The sequence below is a fragment of the Phyllostomus hastatus genome, unplaced genomic scaffold (genome assembly GCF_019186645.2).
Source record: "Phyllostomus hastatus isolate PE091 unplaced genomic scaffold, TTU_PhHast_1.1 phas_contig_150, whole genome shotgun sequence".
Classification (NCBI taxonomy): domain Eukaryota; kingdom Metazoa; phylum Chordata; class Mammalia; order Chiroptera; family Phyllostomidae; genus Phyllostomus; species Phyllostomus hastatus.
Window position 1 is genome coordinate 7,461,959 of NW_025333611.1, and position 20,411 is coordinate 7,482,369.

The 20,411-nt window shown below is 57.7% G+C and overlaps 1 protein-coding gene across 2 annotated transcripts in view; it reads left to right on the forward strand.

Annotated features, from left to right (window-relative positions):
* The window catches only part of SLIT3 (slit guidance ligand 3), a 517,665-nt gene that overhangs the window by 424,157 nt on the left and 73,097 nt on the right, over positions 1–20,411 (forward strand). For both annotated transcript variants that reach the window (XM_045824010.1, XM_045824020.1), the window contains exons 9-12: positions 1,396–1,537; positions 11,418–11,489; positions 16,280–16,351; positions 19,933–20,004. In XM_045824010.1, coding sequence (XP_045679966.1) covers positions 1,396–1,537; positions 11,418–11,489; positions 16,280–16,351; positions 19,933–20,004 — 358 coding nt within the window. The remainder of the gene's footprint in view (positions 1–1,395; positions 1,538–11,417; positions 11,490–16,279; positions 16,352–19,932; positions 20,005–20,411) is intronic.

The window sequence follows — 20,411 nt, forward strand, 5'->3', positions numbered from 1 at the left end:
GACGCCAAGGGAGATAGGGACCTTTGACCGCGGGCTGGCCCTTTTGGGCAAGGCAGACGTTCCAAATGAAGCCCTCAGCATCCGTTTGCGTCTCTGCAGGGGGGCCGCCCCCCCAGGTGTGGGGACTGCTGGGCATGGGGAGTGGACCCCCGCTTCTAAGTCTCACTCACTCAATGTCCAACGAGGACTTGCCCCAGGCCCGGTCAGTCCTCTGACTCAACCATTATCGCTGGACTCTCTCTGCTTCCCGGAGTCAGCTTGTCCGGCCAGTGGAGGCCAGACTCCGGTCACTTCTCTGCAGGCGTTCTCTGCTTGGTGCTCAGTCTCTCTCTAGCGCCCCCAGCCGGCAGTTCCGTGCCTGAGCCAGCAGGAGGTCCGCGGAGCCGTCTGAGGCCGGTCCTGCCCTTGGCCCTTTGCTCTGGGAGGAGGGGCGAGGTCCTGGGGGGAGGGGGGGCTGGGTTGGGTCTACCTTTTGGACGGCAGTGCCTGCATTTGAAAACCTAACCACAGGTTTGAGACTCTTGCCTCCCTTGGAAGAAGTAATCGTAGCATGAAAACTCACACAATGTCTTTAAAACGTTTGAATTTACTTCTCGTATTAGAGATTCGATGTGACCACCCCAGAGAGGGATTCCGATTCTGTGACCCTTGGGAGGCTGAGTTGGTCTGGGGTGTCTCACGTTTGTCCTCACGTTCTTCCTGAAGGAGCTCCTCGGAGGCCAGGCTCTTGGGTTCCCGCCACTTTGCTTTAAATTCACGCTGGTTCTCCACACCAACTAAGTTAATACTCCAAAAACATGCAGTAACTTATTAGCCTTTTCCCTGAGGCGGTAAGTCTTCACGGAGTGTTCTCGGGACAGAAAAGCTGTTTGAAAATGCCTTGATGTCACTGCTGCTGATGACGTTGACCCTTGGACAACACCAGTGCCCCAAACGGGGAAATCCTGCCACCTTTTCCCCTCCCCCGGCTTTGATAGTGACTTCCAGGCGCTAGAGAACAGAGTGAAGGTGTGTCTGTCCTCAGCGTCCAATTCCCAGCCAAAGTCCCAGCCCGCCAGTGTCATCTGGACATTGGGGCGCCCTGAGACAGTCGTCCTGAGACAGTTGTCCCCGTGTATGCTCTTCGCGTGTCTTCATGCATGACCAACTGAGAGTAGCACTTTCTCTAAAAGACCAGGATGACCGGATGGCAGAAATAGTCAGGCCAAGGTCATCCTCTTGGCTGAGCACGTAGCCAGTGGCGGCTGTGCCCCCGAGATGAGAGGTCAGCTGGTGATCACCGTTCAGGTAGCCTGTCGGGTAGCGCTGCCCCGTGGGGAAGCTGGTTAAGGGGCGCAGACGCCCAGGCGGCTGCTGACCCGGACGTGAGCTGACCTCTGTGCTCTGGCCCCGCAGGCCCTCACTCGGAGCCTCCGTCCTGCAATGCCAACTCCATCTCCTGCCCCTCGGCCTGCACTTGCAGCAACAACATCGTGGACTGTCGGGGGAAGGGCTTGACGGAGATCCCCGCCAACCTGCCAGAGGGCATCGTCGAAATGTAAGTGCCCCGTCTGCCCCCCGCTGTCCCTGGCAAGGCCGCCCCTCTGCCTTGGCCGGTGCTCCAGCAGGCTGGCGGCGTGTCAGGCCGTTGGAGCTGACTGTGAAAAACGCTCGGGAATCTCTTTGCTGTCCTCCCAGGCTTTCCCAGTATGACAGCTCAGTGGGCAAGGGCGCAGACTGTGGCCCATGGGCCTAATCAGCCCACCACCTGTTTTCGTAAATAAACTTTTACTGGGACACAGCCATACTCATTTGCTCAGGTGCTGTCTGTGGCTGTTCTACTAAGGCAGTAGGGAGTAGCTATGACAAAGGGACCTACGGCCATCAGCCTCACGTGTCCCACTGGGTCCTTTATAGTAGAAGTTTGCCAGTCCTGCCCTGGGGTCACTCAGTATGCGTAGACCAGTATCCTGGCTCCACCATTTACTGGCTGAGCTATTGGGCAAAATAATTCCTCTTTTCTGTCTTTAGATTTCTCATCTATGATGATGTGATGATTCTAGTATTCTCAGTGGGTCGTCGTGAAAACCAAATGAAACACGGCACGTGCGCACGTGATATGACCCTTGTCCCTGGGCGAGTGCTCCTGAAGGGGTGGGGGTGGCGGCTCTCAGTCGTCGCCAGTCAGATCATTGTCCCCCAGATTGATCCTTCGGTGGAGACCAGGTTGTGCGTGTTGGTGTGTGGGCTCAGGCGTCCACGTCCCCAGTGGGACGCGTCTGCCCGTGTAGCGCCCTCCCGCCCACTCTCCCCTCGGGCATGAGGAAGGGCCAGCGTCTCGCCCTGGACTGAGTGCAGGGCCAGTCACCATCGACCCCGAGATCGCTCTTCATACGACAACAGTTGTTTTCATTCTCTGCCTTCATCCTTAAGTGGCTTTATTACAAACATGGTTAGACGGAACTGGCCCGCTAAAACCATCATTAGATAAAATCCCTCCAAGTAAAGGACACACACCTCCCTCGCCTCCCTGCTTCATCTTCTCCTCCTCCTCGTCGTCCTTCTCTGCAGGCCCCACGTCCCTCCCCACTCTTCTGCTTTCCTGCTGCTCGCATTCTAGTGGTGATAAACAATCTAGCAAAGCGAAGTAGATTGGAGAATATCTCAGAAGGTGACCGGTCCTGTGGGGGCAGGGGAATCGGGCATGAGCAGGACTTGAAGTGAGACAGAAACCAGCGAAGGTCTGGAGGAGGAGTGTTGCAGGGAGAGGGGAGGGCGTGCGCAAAGGCCCTGAGGTAGGAGTGTGCCCAGGGTCCCGAAGGCCAGTGTGGAGTAAACACAGTGGAGAGGGCTAGGGGTTGAGGTCAGAGGGGTGCGAGGGGCCAGATCGTGGAGATATTCTAGGGACTCTGGCTTCACCCGGATTGACTTGGGAAGAAACATATGACTTACAACAGCGGAGCTTTAGTTCCTTCTTCCTTCATCTGCTTTGCCAGCTTTTCTCCGATTTCCTTTAACGCCTTCTCCCCGAGCCCCAGTGGACACGATCCCCAGCTCCACAGCCCCTTCCCGCAGACGTGTGCGACTTCTGTGGTCCCCGTCCAGCTTCCCCCAGCCAGAACCGACAGTGAAGCCCCTTCACGCACTACCATAGCTCTCCTTCACTCCTCGTGCGCCATGGCGCTCGCCTCGAAGAGCCCCTCTTCCCGTAGAACTCCCTTCGGCCTTGCTGCCCCTCCTGCTCATCCCTCCACTTCCCTCCTTCCCCGCTTCTCCTTACCCCTGCCCTTACTCTCTTCCCTTTCCACTCCCTTCTCCCTTCTCTCTGTCTCCCTCCCTTGACTCTTCCTCCGTCTTCTCCTCCTCTCCCCACCCATGGCCTTTCCACTCCTCTTCCCAGCCTTATTTCTCTCTCCATGCAGCCCACCCTCTGCTCTTCTTTATAAGAGCCCCCCTTTCCCTCTCCATCCCACCAAGGTAGAGCCCTGGCCCGCCCCAGATGGATGGGTGTTCGAGACAGAACTCCTGCCAACATTCTGTCATCTCCAGTTCCCGTGGACTGTCCCTTTCTCACTCCATCCGCCAGGCTTTCTCTTTGGTAGGCCCAGGTTTTCCCTTGACCAGGCCTCAAACCACAGCCTGATGGAAGAGGCCAGTCTAGGCAGTCAAGTCATGAACACTGACCCCCTCACCCAGCCCTGATTCAGGAGCTCTGAGCCTGCCCACAGTCCTCTGCGGCTCCTTAGCTGTGACCCTCAGACAGCCGGCTCCCGTGTCTGGGAGAGAAACTGCAGATCTCCTTGTCAGGGGCGGGGCCCACGCAGGCCAGACCAGACCTGGGCTGCTGAGCTCGCCCCTGGACGTGGAGTTTTAAAGGGGATGGAAACGAGCCAGAGCAGTGATTTTCAGAAGGCTCTCTAATCATTTCTGTATTTCTCCTGATGTGGGGTAAAGTGAGAGAAGCAAGACCAAAGCGATCTTTTTCCATTGAGCGAAATTATCCCATTTCAATTTAAAATAAATTATCCAATTTATTTTTAAAATAAATTATCCAATTTATTTTAAATTCCTGGACATCCTTATTCTGTTATTGTTGTTATTAAAAATACCCTTTGTTTTATAAAATGATAGCCACTGAAAGCAGAATATGCGTGAGTGTGTATGTATATATGTGTGAAATATGTGTTTAATTATATGTGTAATTATTGTATAATTATAAATGCATTGTCTATAGAAGTATGTATTGGGTATGACACAGAGAGATTGCCTTAATTGGCAAAATTAAAAGTCTATGAAATCCAAAAGTCTGGGAATGAGCCACCTAGCTAGAGTGTCTCCAAAACTAAACAACCACAAAGAACACCCAGGTTCGTAACCATGTCCAGGGGTGTCCAGCGCATGGCCCGCAGGCCACACACGGCCCAGCATGGCTGTGAATGCAACCCAACACAAAATCGTAAATTTACTTAAAACCTTGGTTTTTTGCTCATCAGTTTTGTTAGTGTTTGTGTATTTCATGTGTGGCCCAAGACAACTCTTCTTCCAGAGATGCCAAAAGGCTGGACACCCCTGGTGGACCATGCATTCAGGCAAACCCACATTCTGTCTGCAGCCCCGACTCTCAGCCCTTGGCAAATAACCTTTCTGAGCCTCGGTTTCTTCACTGAAAAGTACAGAGGCTAACAGCACCTTCTTCATGATTCTTGTGAAGGTTAAGCAAAGGTGTGCTGTCGAGTGCTTAGCATTGGGTCTGGCACATGAGATTAACTACGCTAGCAATGATTGCTGTTATTTCAGTACTACAAATTGTACTCCTGCTATTACTGTGACCTCCGCTTTCATTAGGCATGGGGAGAGGGGTTAGAAACCATGTTGTAGGAGTAGGAGTTACCTGTCCCGGAGGTCCCCCCAGAGAGCTAGGTCAGTTCTTTGAAGGTTATGGTTGAGAGAAGAGGTTCAAGAGCTAGGCTAGCCACTTACATGATGTTCTGAGCCGGGTGATAGCTTATCTTCATGCAAATGTAGGCAGACATGCAAATAAGGCTGCCCCTGCTTCTGGGGTGCGGGCGCCCGTGCCCACGCCCACCAGGCGATTGCCCAGGGCTTCTCTTGCTGGGCTCGCCTCTTTCTCCTCTGTGATGAAATGAGGCTGAGACATCAAAGCAGGTGAGGCAGGACTATGGTTAGGAAGGTCCTGGGAGAGGGGACATGTAAGAGAGAAATTGAGGGGGAAAGCTGCTTGTTCCCAAAAGCAGCAAAGCCCTTGCTCAGGGACCTGTGTGTTGGCTTAAAAGTCTTTAAAGCGGCTGAAGTGCATCGGCTCTGCAGTGAGAGGAGACCAGCAGAGGGGGAGGCTGAGAGAGGAGAAAGAAGGAGCAGGGTCGAAACTGCGGGCTGCACCCCAGGGTGAACAGGAAGTGGCTGGTGTATCCCCTGGAAGTCGGCCGAACGAGGCTTTTTCTTTTTACTATCGAGAATCCCGCCCTGCGTTCATAGCCACCTACGCAGTCCACACTTCTGCTTTCTCCCTGGGGATGCTTGGTGCCAAATCAGACTCTGTACTCCCTGCTCTCGGCTCTTAGCCAGCAGTGATGCCCCTAGACCTTGGGGGGGCTCGGCACTCTCCAGCGTTCCGGGGAGGGAGCTCTCTCTCGTGCAGCGCAATCTGGCAGGCTCTTTTACTCTTTCCCAAGCTGGGCTCCTCACCCAACAGAGCCAGTTCCTCTAAAAATAGGTTTCTACCAGGGAACCCGCGGTGAGACGGCTCGCTGCAGCTTTTCCTCGAAACTGCGCTCCCATCCACCGGGCTGTTCTGGCTGCTCCCTCTCGTTTCTCTGAACCAGCTCCAGCCTGCAGCGGGGACAGGTTCCGGGAAGAGCCAGAGACCCACATGTCCCTCCATCCTGTCATCTTCAGTCCACCCTCCGGGTCCTCAAGGCGGTAGAGGGGCCATCTGTCTGGTCATCTTCCGTTTTCGCTCTCCACACAGTGTCACCCACTGTCCCGTGCCCTCTGCTGCGGCAAGTAAATGCATTTGGTGGGGAAGGGCTGTGCGGGAGTTCAAGGGTCAAGTCATAATGAACGCATCGGCGGGGGAAAGTCACCCCACGTTCCACCCAGACTCCCCCCAACCCCACCATTCATCTGGGGCAGGGAGGCAGCTGCTTGACCAAAGCAAATATCCCCCAGGTCACCAGGGGTTTAGACAAGAGAGAAAGAGCTAAAAAAGCAAAACACAAGGGCAGCCAATGAAACCAAAGGGCCAAAGGGCTCTGGAAATCTCTGACAATGGGGATTCTCAACCCGTGCTGAGAGCCCCAGGTTTCGGCGAGGCTGCCCCAGGAAGGAGGGGAGGGAGTGGGGCGGGGCAGGGGCAGGTGGTAAAAGGGAAAGCCAATCCGGGAGCAGCATAATTAAGAATAGAGCCTCAGGATCAATGGTCCTGGGTGTGAATCCTGGTTCTGTCTCTTACCTCGGACACATTTCTTTACCATCTCCTGCCTCACCCCGTCCTCCCCCTTGAAAAGTGGGGTTCGTCGTGTCTACTAGAGATTTTCTATGAATAGTAAATAACATAGCATGCAGAAAAGTAGCACAATGTTTGGAATCTAAATGGAATCCAAGAAGAAAAACCTTATGCCCGTGTACGCATATGCACCACGATAGAATGATTAGTCTTAAGTCCCTATACTGTTCTTCATTCATGTTTTTCTGAGATGAAAGAAAAATGTCCTGTGTTGGAGGCATCTGAGCATGTGCACATAATAAGAGCAGGTTTGTCTCTGTGTGCACACCTCCGTCTCCTGTAGGTAGTGCAGGTGTTCTGCAGAGCCGGTGAGGATGGCTCAGGTCACCTGTGCCCGCATTCCTCACCCTCGCGGTTAACCAAACATATAACCTCGGTGGGGATGTCTCGTCCTCACTGCCCTGCCGGAGAACCACAGCAGCAAAGGTAAAGAAAGGGAGAGGCCAGGAACACGACTCTGATGGGAACCTTCCCACCAGGAACACGACTCTGATGGGAACCTTCCCCCGCAGCCCTAGCCGCAAGCAGAGAAGCATCAGGAACTGAACTTCTGGGCTGAGAGGTTGCCTTTTCTCCAACCAAACGGCCCGGGATGGCTTTCAGGAAGGATAAGTACAGAATGTCCTTCCTTCAGCAGGGTCTGGACATCCTAACGAGAGTTCCCAAGTCACGGGGAGACTGAGACAGATGGGAAAGTCTTAGGAATCATTGTGAACTCTCACCAAGGTGACTTTTGCCTAGAGATTTTTTGCGAAGGAGTTTAGCCGAAGGGTTAAGAACACAGGCATTTGAATCAGACCAATCTAGGTTCAAGCCCAGGCTCTGCTGTCTACTAGCAACTTGATATCAGGCAAATTGGCCTCTTTGTACCACGATTTGTTCATCTGTAAAATGGGTGTATTAATAGTACCAGGGGCTTTGCAGGGTCGTTGAAGGAATACAAAGGGCTGGTGTGTAACGAGCACAGTGTCTGACATAACAAGGCCTCAGTAGATGGCAGACGGCCATCGTTACCACCGCCTCCCCCATCTCCGCCAATAGTCTCTGCCCGGTGACGTGCCGCCCTGCCAGTCTCTCTGGCACTGTGTTGACATATGTATTGCGAGCAATACATTGTGTTCAGTCACATGTATGCAAGTGGCAGATTATTAAGGGAGCACCAAGTAACTGGGGCAAATCAATACAGAACACAAACGGCTGAAATTCCCGTCAGGGGCTCCCATTGTTTCCACTGGTGCCGAAGATTGCTTGGGTGTTTGCTTTGCGTGTTTGTTTTTATGCTGGTTCTATTAAATCAGCCGCAGCCTGAGGAATGCTTGCCAGACACAGAAGGAGCCCTGTGCCAGTTAAGTGAGACCTGAAACAGCTATTGGCTTCAGACACACCCCCGAGGGTGCCCACGTTTGTCCTTCACACTGCACTGCTGTCACTGGGAGCATGGACCTCCGCAGGCTCAGGCCAGGGCATGGGCTGGGCGACGTGGGAAAAGCACCAGGGGTGCCTGCTGCATAGAGACCTGTGCGTGCAGGGCAGTGGCCCCGAGGATGGGCACAGGCAGTGACTGGAAGGTGGAGATGCCCCCGCTCCAGAGAGTGGTCGGCACGGCTCAGCGGGGGAGAGCTTGGGCCTTCGGACTGCATGCGAGTGAGTTCGAGCCCCCGCCGTAGCTCTCCTTGGCTCTGCGAATCGGGGCCAGTGACGTGACGTCTGAGCCTCCATTTTCTCGTGTTCCATGTGGGGGCGGTGACGGCAATGGGCTCCGCCTCCCAGGGCCATGAGCACTGTTGGACAGGCCACATAAACTCAACCTGATGCCTGGCTTCCGAGCACCGGGGACACGTCAGCTCCTGCTGCTGCTGTTGCTACCCTTGCCTCCACATCTGAAGTAGCTGACTCTTCCCAGCCACCCTCCCCCAAGACGAACTCTGATGCCCCTGGAGCAAGGTTCACGTACGTCCCCTGCCTTCTGCGTCTCATCGGGGTTGGATGTCAGCCGGCACCTATAGCAGCACAGGAAGCGGAGACAGAGCAGGGACAAGACCCGCCCCCCCGCCGGAGTGCAGGCCTCAAGGGCACAGGATGTGCAGCGACGTCCCTGCAGGGTTAACAGGCTCAGGTTGGAATTCTTTGTTCTTTGTTCGAAATGCGCATCTCTGCACTCCACTTGCATATCCTACACACAGTCACACCCACATTCCACCTCCCTCAGTCCCCGCGGCCTCCTTACGCAATCTCTGCTTCCGCGGAACCGTGTGATGTCTCAGAAGGAGCCCTGGGGTCTTCTTAACCGCAGGTTCTTACCCGCTTGAACTTGCCTGTGACTTTGGGAAAGCCACTTTAGTCTCTGGGCCTCAATTTCTCCTTTTTCAAAAAGACGGAGAGGGCAGTGTGTTCGGTGGGCAGAGACAGAGAGGTGTCCGCTCTGCCACCCGCCAGCTCGGTCACTTTGGACAGGCTATTTGGTCCCTCTGGGTTTCATCTCCTCCACTCACAAAATAGGGCCAACACAGCTCGCCTCGTAAGCGTGAGGATTAAAAGAGATAACAGACGCAAATCAGCTCGACTCCGTAAATAATAGCTCCTCCCGTCTGGCAGCAGTGAAACGTGGCTGCATGGCGGACCGTCCTGAGAGGGGTTAAATCACCCGATGGTGAAGCCCTTTGGGGACAGGTGTCTCCTCCTGCTCCCCGATTCATCCCTCCCCGGGCCTGGCAGCCATCCCTGAAGTGGAGGGTAACTAATTACGGACTGCCTGGACTGCCAGTTGACCGCACGCTCCGCGCTGACCTGACTCGCCTGGGCTTGTGACCCCCAGCCGGGAGCAGCGGGTCGCGTTGCCAACCCGGGGGGCTGCCGTTGCTCACAGGCAGTGGCTCCCTCCAGAGGCACATCCGGCCTCCACCCTTGCCAGAGTGGCAGGCGAACCGCAGGATTCCTGGAGAGCATGTGCTACCTGACTGGCGGCCCCAGAGACCCACGGAGCTGCTGCCGTCCCTGGGAGAGCCCAGCTGAACTTTGCCTGTCTGGACAACGAGGGTGCCCTGGAACTTCTCCGTCGAGGCAGCCTTCCCGCGTCCGCCGCTGCAGCCAGTGGCTGTGCCCCGTAGCCCACGCCTCTGAGACCTTGTGGCATGTCCTGTGGCTCACCGGCAGCCAGCCAGGCCCCTGTCCAGCCAGCCTGCGCCCACGCGCCCAGCAGCGCCCACCCCCGCCCCCTCCAGCAAGCCACAGAGGCTTCCTCTGCCGACCGCGGCAGCCTCATTTATAGACTCTATTCATCCGGCCGCCAGCCGTGGTCTGGCCTCTCCCCTCTCGCCCGCCCTTCGTTCTCCTGCCCCGCCTCCCCCTTCCTTCGGTCTGGAGAGTGATTTGTCTGTGTTATGGGTTGGCCTGACAAACCCTGGCACATTAGCAGCTGAGATGTTGTTTGAAATGGGAAAATTGCTGGCAAACTGCTCCATTAGCCGTTCCAGTAACAAATACTCCGTTCCCCCAATGAAGATGAGATCACAGAGGCACGAATTAATACGACTGTCTCCCCTGCCATGCAGCGGGGATTACTCTTCAAGATGGATCGGCTCATCCCAGCCAGGCGTGCGCATCCACGAGTCGGCGCCTCCGAGGGAACCAGGCCCTCGCGTCGCTTCCTCCTGCTCCCCCACCGCCCCGCCCCCCCCCCCACACACACCTTCTTTTGTGTCTTCCCAGCGGAGGGTTCGGGGAGCGTCCGTGCCAAATGAGGAGGTGATGAAAGGAGCCGCACCTCAGAGACGAGGGAGATGGATGAGGGGGAGACGCGGAGCCCTCAGCCCGGGCTGGCGTCATTCATCACCTTGAATGGGGGGCCCGCCGCCCGCGCCGGCCTCCTCCCCGCCACACCTGTTCCTGGTGACAGGGAGCCATTCGAGAGACGAAAGGATAAAGGATGAAAGGGCTCGCTTGCTCGCTCCCCGCGGCCCCTTCTCTTCCGAGGAGCTCTGGGCCCTGGGCCCACAGCCTCTCTCGACTCCGCGAAGTAATAGGAGAGGAGGCACTTCAGGAGAGTCTGAAAGATGTTAAAACCTAAGATTCCAGCAGCAGCCCAGGGGAGCGAGTGGTCCGGTCGGGTCCCCCGGGGCCTCCGAGGTGTCAGGGAGCCAATTTGATGAGTGTCAGGCTGAGAGCTAGAGATGTGAAGGCTCTTCCCCCACCACAGCAGAGCAGCCCATGGAAACCCAGAAATAAACAGTGAGTCATCATGGTGTACACCTGACACTGATGCCATGTTACATGTCAGTTAGTCCTCAGAGAGAGAGAGAGAGACAAGGAAGGAAGGGAGGGAGGGAGGGAGGGAGGAAGAGAGGGAAGGAGGGAAGGAAGGGAAGGAGGGAAGGGAAGGGAAGGGAAGGGAAGGGAAAGAAGGAAGAAAAGAAGGAAGGGAAGGGAAGGAAGGAAGGAAGGAAGGGAAGGAAGGAAGGAAGGACCCATAAGTGAAGTCACCCACTGACATCCCTGCCTGCCCAGGACCCCAGTAGCAGCGTGTGTGAATGAGTGACATGCTTCCATATAAGCGTTGCTGGCCCGAGCTCCATGTCTTTTCACTCTTCCTCCTCTTTATCCTCTTGACTTTGTCAGCGCTCTGTCTGGTTCCTTCCAGAGCCTTTTCTGAAGGAGCTGGCTGCGTCTGAAGCCAGCTGACTAGAAGCAAGCACCAGATCCTCAAGGAGAAATCGTCCCTGTCGCTTTCTCCAAGGGCTGGGTGCTCCGTGCATCGGAACACGTGTGTGGCTTTCACACCGTGTCTGCCTGGCCCCCTTGACCCAGACTGGGTGCCACGCGATGGGAGAGACCATCCCGTCCCCGGGGCCCTCAGCAACCACTGTCCGGTGGGTGGATGGTGGGTTAATGGGCTCTTCTCTGCTCTGTTTCCCAGACGCCTGGAACAAAACTCCATCAAGTCCATCCCTGCTGGAGCCTTCAGCCAGTACAAGAAACTGAAGCGAATGTGAGTTTCCGCTGGGGAGGGGCGAGCCCTCGTGCTGTCAGTCTGGGTGATGACACGTCCTGTGAGGTGGCAGCCTGCTCAGGCGCCGGGCTGCATCATGTGTGTCCTGGGCAGCTCAGTGTCGGACCCAGAGTGTGCTCCCGCGATTGGGAGGGAGGGTCGGGAGCGTTGCATGCAGGTGGTGAGGTGGAAGGGTGTCGGCACCCATGCGCTTGAGAGGACAGCCAAGGACCCTCCGACTGGAGCAAAGGGGAGGGACCGGGATGGGGGGTGGAGCTCAGTTGACCTGAAAGCCCCACGCCCCCTTTTTTATCTTCCGCTGGCTTTGGAGATGGAGGCCTGAGGCAGGAGCTTCCGCAGAGACGTGACTGTGGGCCCGTGCCCTTACAGCACTGCCACCAACACTGGCACAGCCACACACACGTGCATCCGACAAACACTCGGTGCACACCCGCCATGCGAGGACCCGTGCTGCTGCGGTCTGCGGGCAGCACGGGGGGTTACACAACATGGCTCTTCCAGAGCTCACGAATTTGCACGGGGGAACACAGGAACCCCCCTGGGCGAGTCCTAGAAATCGCTCTGCTGGAAAGTGTGACGAGGGGAGAGGGTGGTGGAGGGTGGTCTTCAGGAGGGCGTGCCCATGACGGCCTCTCTGTGCAGGTGGCTCGAATGAAGGGAGGGAGTCGTGACAGGCTCTGAGGGGAGCGCACGCGAGAGGCCGAGGGCAGTGTGCATGGGCGTGTGCGCGTGGGGAGTGAGCACAGGGGACAGTGGGGAGTGAAGTGGTGGGTGGCGTTGGAGACGGAGGCAGGGCCTAGAGCCCAGGGGACCCCTTAGACCACGGTGAGCCTTTTCTGTCCGTCTAAGTGCGATAAGAAGGCTCTTACCCTCCGACAGTCCGCCCCTCCGTGACTACCCCCAGCATCCCCGTTACCACCACAACCGACATCACTGCCACCACGACAGCCTCTTCACGCCAGTGACACTAGACCTGCTGCACCTTCCCTGCCACAGCCTGTCCCCGCCACCCTTCCACACCACGTGGCTGCTCTGTGAGCCACCCAGACCTGGGCACTCTAAGGAAGGCCGGCGGGGCTCAGAAATGGCCCCTTGCTGCCCCTGCATGTACTGAGACCCGGGGAGGGAGCCGCCCGCCCCTCTCCCAGGCTGAGAGTCATTTCCCACAGCCCAGTGATGAGGGTGCGGTTTTCACTGCCCTCCTCACCCTCTCCGGCCCCTCGCAGCGCAGGTCGGAGAGTAGGCCGGTAGGAACGGGTGGGCGGGCGGGCGCGGATCTGTGGTTCCCTTCTGCTGGGGGCCGATCCGTCGGGCTCCCTCAAGGAGGCGGCCAACTGGCAGAGAGGTTCCGTGCCTGCCAACGCCTTTCGTGCTAAAAATAACACCCCGGCGAGGCAGCGGCCTTGGTCGGCTTTACCCTCAGCTCTCAGGAAGCCAACTTCCCTTCTCCCTGGAAATCCAAACCAAACCAGACCTCCTCCTGGTACAACTCCAGACGTGGAAGCCGACATAATGAGGCTCTTCTTCCCTCCCCTGGCTGCGCTCCTGCCGGAGGAGCTGTATAAATATAGGCCTTAATATTCAACACCCCGGGCCATTAATCTCCTGGGCTCCCTGCTTCCCCAGCGCACCCCCCACAGCCCGCCCCCGATTCATTTTTAAAGCCCAGCTCGATTATGCAGCCAGATAGTAATTTCGGTGAAAAATGGCAAGTTCAGTCACTGCCCCAACCTGTACCTCTTGCATGATTTAAGTTACTGCTCTAATTTTTCAGCGAAGTCCAGGTAATTTAGAGCCCGGCTCTGTGTCACCGTCCTGTCCTCATCCTGGTGGCCTCGCCATGAGCCGTGCATTCAAAATTCATAAGACCTGCTCAGTCACGACCTGGGCAGCGCGTCTCATTTTTGACCACGTCTAGTGGCATTTATTACGATGCCCTGCTTTTCCCCAAGTGAAGGGTGGTGGGGAAGAGAGACCACCTGAAAATGTTCCGACGAATGGAATTCCAGAAACCCCTGCCCGCGTGTGAGTGTTTGGGAGGACTAGGGTCCCTGGTGAGAGTGGATTGTAAAACCCTGAGTGTGGACTCCTCCTGGGGATAGTGGCGAGTTTATTTCTATTATCAAGAAAAAAAAAGGTCCCCCTCCACTGTGAATGAACCCTGCCTTTCTCTTATCTCCAATTATCTCCAATCATAAGACAGGGACAGAGGATTCTCCCTGAATGAATGCCCTTGTCCCCACCTATTTCTAGTGGTCGGCTTAGTATAAAACTAGGTCCAGGGAAAAACTAGTATCCAGGTAGAGAAGCCATATTTAGGGAGAGTCGGGGCCCTGGAGGAGAAGACCCCTGGGCTCACGGGGTTGGGGCACTGGTCACGCAGACGCCGCGGCACACCTGCGTCGCTCAGCCAGGAGGGCGTGTCAAGGTCTCACTCACACTGTCACAGGGAGCGCAGAGTTCCGCAGGCCCCAGTGGGGCCGCGTCACCCACTCTGATCTCCCGCCGGATCCTCGTTGGTGCGGGAAGTTGCCGCTTCTGCCCTGGACAGCCTGCTGTGGCCACCCCCCCGCCTCAGTCTTCCTGTCTGTAAGTCCCGGGAGACCGGGCCGGACCCGGGACTGCCCAGATTCTAACCCACTGCAGCCTGGAGTGTCACTCGGGGGCCCCCCGCGTGGAAATCACCTGGAAGTTCATAGCACAGGCAGGCGGATGTGTAGCAAGCACATCGGGCTTTCTGCGGGTGCACGTGAACAAACACTCCAGTGAAGCTTTGAGGTTGAGAGTGGCCCAGACACCCAGAGTCTGCTCTGGGGCCACCCTGATGGTCGGGAGGGGTCCAGCGTGGAGGCAAGGGGGCACCCGAAGTCTCCTCCAGTCCGCCTTCCTGTCCAGCACCCGTCACAGGGAAGTGCGGGTGGGCTGGAGAGGCCGGCTCGCGGAGCCTACACAGCCGAGCCAAGTCCCCTGTGACTCCAGGCTCCGCCCCTCGCAAGGCTGCGGTTTCTTCCCCGCAGGGTTAAGAATTAAGACAAAATAACCAAATGACCGCCAGGGTCAGTTCCTGGCTAGACTGTCACCTTTCCACCTCTCCACTCCTCACCCTCTCCAAAACCAGGGGACGTCACACCTTGCGCTGTCGAGGGGTGGGACCTAGTCCAGTTGGGGACTGAGAACCAGGCGGCCCTCCCGAGGCTAAGGCGGGAGGAGGGCTTTGCCGCTGATCCCAGAGCCTCCTCTGCGCACCAGACACCGAAGGACCTGGCAGGGACATCGGGGTCAGGGAAAAACAACCACAACAATGAGACAGTTGCCGCCACCGGTGTGATCTGAACTCGGGCCTCGTCTGCCGTCCTGAACGGCCTTGCCAGGCGGCCCCACAGACGGCGAGCCAGACCAGGGTAATCCGGGGCATTGGCTTGTTAAAACCCTGTACGAGAGGGCGCGCTGAAGGAAAGCCCAGGGTGAGCTGACGAGTGGGAAGCACAATCTGTGGATTTGTGAGAGGCGATCTCACCAGCTAAAAGGATCAGCTCGACAGCTGTGCCCAAGAAGCCTGACCCTGGGAAGCCTCTGTCAGCGAGCAGGCTTCGGGGGCAGGGAGGGCAGGGGTGGTCACAGGCCCTTTGGACGGCTGGCAGGAGGAGGAGACACAGGCCCCAGGGGTGTGCTTAAGAGGCCGGGGGGCTGGGGGTGCCAGCCCCGCTGGAGGCAGCTGCTTAAGGATCTACTTAGCTGTGCTTTCCTCCCCGTATTCCCTTGTCCCCTCCTTGTTGACCTGCCAAGACCCCCGCCCCCACCCCTCTTCTGCACAAAAGCAAAGGCCCGGTGATTTATGTTGTTAAAGAGAACGAACTGGAGAGGCTCCTTGTCGAGGGAAATTGGAGCACCGCCCTTGCAGTGGCAGGAGCCAGAGGCCATCCCTGAGCTAATGACTCCCAGAGAAAGGCTGCCCCTCAGCAAAGTGCCATTAGCAAGAGCCAGAGGCCGCTGCTCAGGGGCCACCGGGGTGGCAGCAGGGGGCAGCCTCCTGGCTCTGGGGAGGACCCGGCACCTCCCCAGCAGCAGGCCAGGCAGTGGCCCCCCCCAGCACCCCGCCTTCCCCTTGCTCCCACTGTCCCTCAGCCCGGACGCCGCCGTCCTGGGCCCGCTCCTGTGTGAGGGGCACTGCCAGCGACAAATCCACGTCGCAAAGCCACCCCGTGAGAATCTCATGTTCAGTCACACATCCTGGGCGGGACACCGAGCCAGACAGAGCCTCACGCCCGGGTCAGAACCTACCTGGCAGCTCAAGGAGGACAAGTCACCGGGGAGGTGAAGTGACTCGGGACGCTGGGGGAGAAAAATAAGCGTTTGCTGAGGCAGGAGGCAGGCGGGGATGCTCAGAGGACCCCCGGCCGTCCGTGCTTGGGTGAGGGGTGAGGGCTTCATTTATGCCGTGATTGTAGCTGATTGTAGACCTGGACAAGGCCACCACTCAGCTGGGCTCCTTTCTCACCTGCAGACAAGGGCTCACACGTGCAAAGACATGTCAGAGTCACGGTGCCGTGGGTAGGCACGCTTGGAAAGGCAGGAAGAGTGACGCACGTGCAGTGCCCTTCATCCTGGGCGGGTGCATCGAATGCTCCCGAAGCCCCGTCTGTTGCGCTGCGAATGAACGCGTTGGTTGATTAATTCTCACGACTTTGAGTACCTGACACGCTCGACCCACACTCAGGACTGGCCGTGCTAGACCTCTGAGCCGTGTCCTCTCCCGTTCATGTTTTCAGAGACATCAGCAAGAACCAGATATCGGACATCGCCCCTGACGCCTTCCAGGGCCTGAGATCGCTCACGTCGCTGTAAGTGTGGTGTAGGGGCACCTGGGACCGGGGCAGGGTGTCCGTGCATTCCAGGAGGTGTCTATGGTCGAGGCTTGGCGCGCCCTTACACGCTTGTGGCAGCCCGGTTAGAGAAACAAATATTTCTTCAGGGGAAATTGATCTCGGGGAATATTTCTACAACCCACATGCATTATTTCTATTGATTAAGTGCCCAGTAGCCTTCCCAGTTATTGGCTTTTAATCCAAATGCATCTTCTGCTCCAACCACACTCGTCCCTCCCAGCCCACAGGCCTTGGCAGTGGTCTCAAGAGAGACGGGGAGAGGATTGTAACGTATGCTGATGACCGTGGGCCCGTTTCCCCGCAAACGTGGCCTCGCCCAGGGGAGCACTCACGCTCTTCCCCTGCTTCTCAGGCTTTCTCTGCAAACCAGCCCATGGCCGTGGGTGGGGAAAGCACCAGCCCCATCCTGTGCGTCCTTCCTTCCTCTGGGTCGGAAACCCTGGGGCAGCCCGCCGGGTGGAACCGCATCCTTGCTTCCCGGGGGCTCAGGAACCCTCCGGGGCACGAAGGGATGGCGCTGGGCGCTGTGTCCCGGCCCTGTCACCGCCTCCCCGGGAGGCCCTGGGGTCGGCGGTGCCTTTCCTGCCTGGCGCCCGTTTAATGGTGGCGACGGTCTCGGTGACTAAAGTCACTGGCGGCCCTTCCTGAGCACTGACTCCTTCCCGGGTGCTGTCGCTTCCTCCTCTCCACGACCTACGGCACCGAGCCCACCCTCGTCGCCCTCTTGCAGCTGGCGAACGTGGGTGGCCTCAGCTCCACAGAGACCAGGGTTTTGCTTGTTTTTCACCTGTTTTAATCCTGGCTGCATCTCTGGCATCAAACAGTGCCTGGCCCGCAGTCATAGTTCAAAATTCCTGGTGCGTAAATAAATGTCATTTACCCAAAGTCCTCGGTAACAAGGGGGCACGTCAGGACCGGGACCCCAGCAGCCTGACTCCGGAGTCCACGGGCTCCGTGCTCTGCTGCCCCTGAAGGTGACGCGAGAAGTAAACAGTAGGATACAACAGAGGTATCCTCGGTTGGTACTGTTTATGTCATGGGGTGACCTGCCCGCCCGGGCGAGAGCGAGGATGCACAGAGTCCATGCTCTGCCTCTGTTTGCCCAGTGAACGAGCAGGCAGGTAACAGGATACATGCCTCCCCCCACCCCCCCTCCCCCCGCCCAGCCTCATCCACTAAGAACCGGCTGAGGACAGGGAAGGCTCTTGGTTCAGCTGTTGCTACTGCTTGCAGCGTAAATTAGTTTCATTTATCGGAGGGAACATCTGGCGGGGATAGCAGAGACAGGAGGGTGTGTGAGATTGGTGTCTGCTCGCGGTGCTGAAGATCACAGCGGAGAAGCGGGAGCGGCCGTCTGCCACTGGGGTCCTGTCCCTGCCCCCGCCGTCCAGTTCCCCCAGCTGGGCTGGTCTCCCTCTGCTGGGACTCACAATACGGTCGCCCAACATGACACTGGCACGCCACTAGCCAGCTCTGAAAGATGTCGGGGCGCTGTTTAAGTGAAGTGCCTCTCCCCGCAATCTATGCATTCCTCCACTCAGCAGATGCCTTCTGCGTGCTGAGTAGTATGACAGTAGTATGACAGGGACCGAGAGGGTGGCAGTGAACTGGGCAGACGAGACCCTGGTCACGGAGCTCTGGACACAAACACGCTCAGTCCAAACTCAGGAGCAGCCAAGGTGACGACGGGCAGGGTCCTGTCCGTTCCTCCTTTCGACACCGCCGACCGTGCTGGCCGCCGTATGCGGTTCTCAGCTCCAGGGACCCAGTCAGCGCCAAGCCACACGATGTCACCACGCAGCCTCTATGGGAGGGGCCGGTGGGGGCGGCACAGACTGCTTCTAGACTAACTATGGAGGGAGGGGCAAAAGCAGGTTCACGGTTGTCCATATGGAAAAGAATGCAATCACTAGTAAATAATTATACAAGAATAAGCTGTTTTGCGTACTCACAACTGTGAACCTACTTTCGCCCCACCTTGTGCATAAGTGATAGAAGGTGATGTGATGAGAAATGAGAAAGAGAGAAAAATGGGCTGACAGGTAGTGAAAAACATTAGCCAACATATTCAGGAGACACTCCCCAGGGAAGAGGTGCCTGAGCCCCCCTGAAAGGCGTGAAGAAGGCAGCCAAGGAAGGATGGGGGGCAGGGGGGGAAGCCAGGTGGTTCTCCACCCCGATGCCACATGGTGCGCCCAGCCGTGTCAGCCTGCTGGGGCGTGATTCAGCCCCCGAGGCTTCTGGACATCCCAGCAGATGCACGGCCACGACGTGAGGGCCCCTGCCCCAGAGCCCTGGCCCCAGCCCTCGGCCCCAGCGTCTGCGCTGTAGAACTCAGGACACCAGCTGAGAGGAGCAGACAGTGGCCTTACTACGTTTGACACCGGGAGCCACCACTCCCGGACATTAATATGAATTAGAAATGTGCGCCTGAGCCGTCACGCTGACTTTTATTTAGTCATTAAATTTGTTGAAACGTTAATGAAACACACCCACAGGCTGAGCCAGACGCTTTCGGTCTTCACTCCCAGTGGTATCTAAAGATCGGGGCTCTGTGTCTCCCTCCTCCCAACATTTTACCTCCTCAAAGACACACAGCAGCCCGAGTGGGGGTTGGCTATGGCATTCATTCAGTGTGCTGCAGGGCCCAGGAGGGAATTTAAAAAAAAAAACAAACACCTGCTTAGCTAAGTTCCCTCTAACTCCGAGGAGGCTGGACCTAGCGGGGAACACAGTGTTGGCCATGGAGGAGACGGAGGGGAGGCCAGAGTGTCTCCGTGCCCATGCTGCAGCCAGCAGGACCCACTGGGCCCTGGGCTGCTGGGGAAGGCCCAGCTGGCTCCTTGCCCAAGCTTCCCACACCCCCAGAGCCCAGCCCACGCATGGGAGACCCAGGGAGCAGGAGGCAGGCCTGAAAGAGAGGTGGGTAAAGGACGTCCGAGCTCCTCGGTTTCTGGAGCTCAGAGAAGGGCTGGCGTGTGGAAGCCGCCACCCGGCCAAGGTCACAGTCCCTGTTCCCCGCTTTTCCCCTGAGAGCCGGTCCTTGACTCAGCGGTCTCTGAGCCACCCGGGTGGCACCCAGACAGCCAACACCCCGTCGAGGTGGACGCTGAAAGGGCTCCGCTCAGGAGCCCCAGGACACGCAAGGAAACGTCCCGCAGGCCGTGCTCAGCCTGATCGTCACTCGCTGAAGACAAGAGCACACGGGGCCGTCCCGCCGCCCGCACCGCTTATTTATCGCCGGGGCGTGAGTCACACTGGCAGCGCAGGGAGACGCCACAGGGGACTGTGTCTTCCTGCGGTGGATCATTTCTTGAGCCGGGCTGCCCAGGAGTGCCCAGACAGCCTGCCCCCTCCCGCCCCGGGGGCACGCGCCTGCTGTGTCACTGGTGCAGAGAAGGGACGAGGCGGACCAGCGAAGGGGACGCCCGGAGAGCCAGCCGCCCTGGAGCTGCTGAGGCGATGGCCTCCTGCGGGAGCAGGTCTCCGGGGCCGCCCATCGGTGGTGACCCGCCATCTTCTCCGGTCTCTTCCAGGGTGCTGTACGGGAACAAGATCACTGAGATCGCCAAGGGACTGTTCGACGGGCTGGTGTCCTTGCAGCTGCTGTGAGTAGGAACTTTGTCACCGTTTGGGTCTCTGGGACTGTTGGCAGGCCCCTCCCCGAAAACTTGGAGCCATGCCCCGCAGAGTTCCACTTTTGCCTTGATGCACACCAAGGGGGAACTACCTGAGCTGCCCACCCTTTGCCTCCATCCCCTCCTTTGCTGGAAGGAGAGCCAGGGAGTTGGCAGAGGGAGGCCAAGGTCAGTGTGAACAAACCCAACGACATAGCTCAGGAGCCTGGGCCAGGCACGCGGCTAACCACAGGCCTGGGGGGCGGGAAGTTAAGCGTAGTTGGATCCTACGGGAGATGCTGGGAACTCACACACCAGCAGCCAGTGCTGAAGCCGGAAGGGAGCGGCTGACGGACTCGTGCCCTTGGGGAAGGGTGGGGGTGGGGGGCTGAGACAAT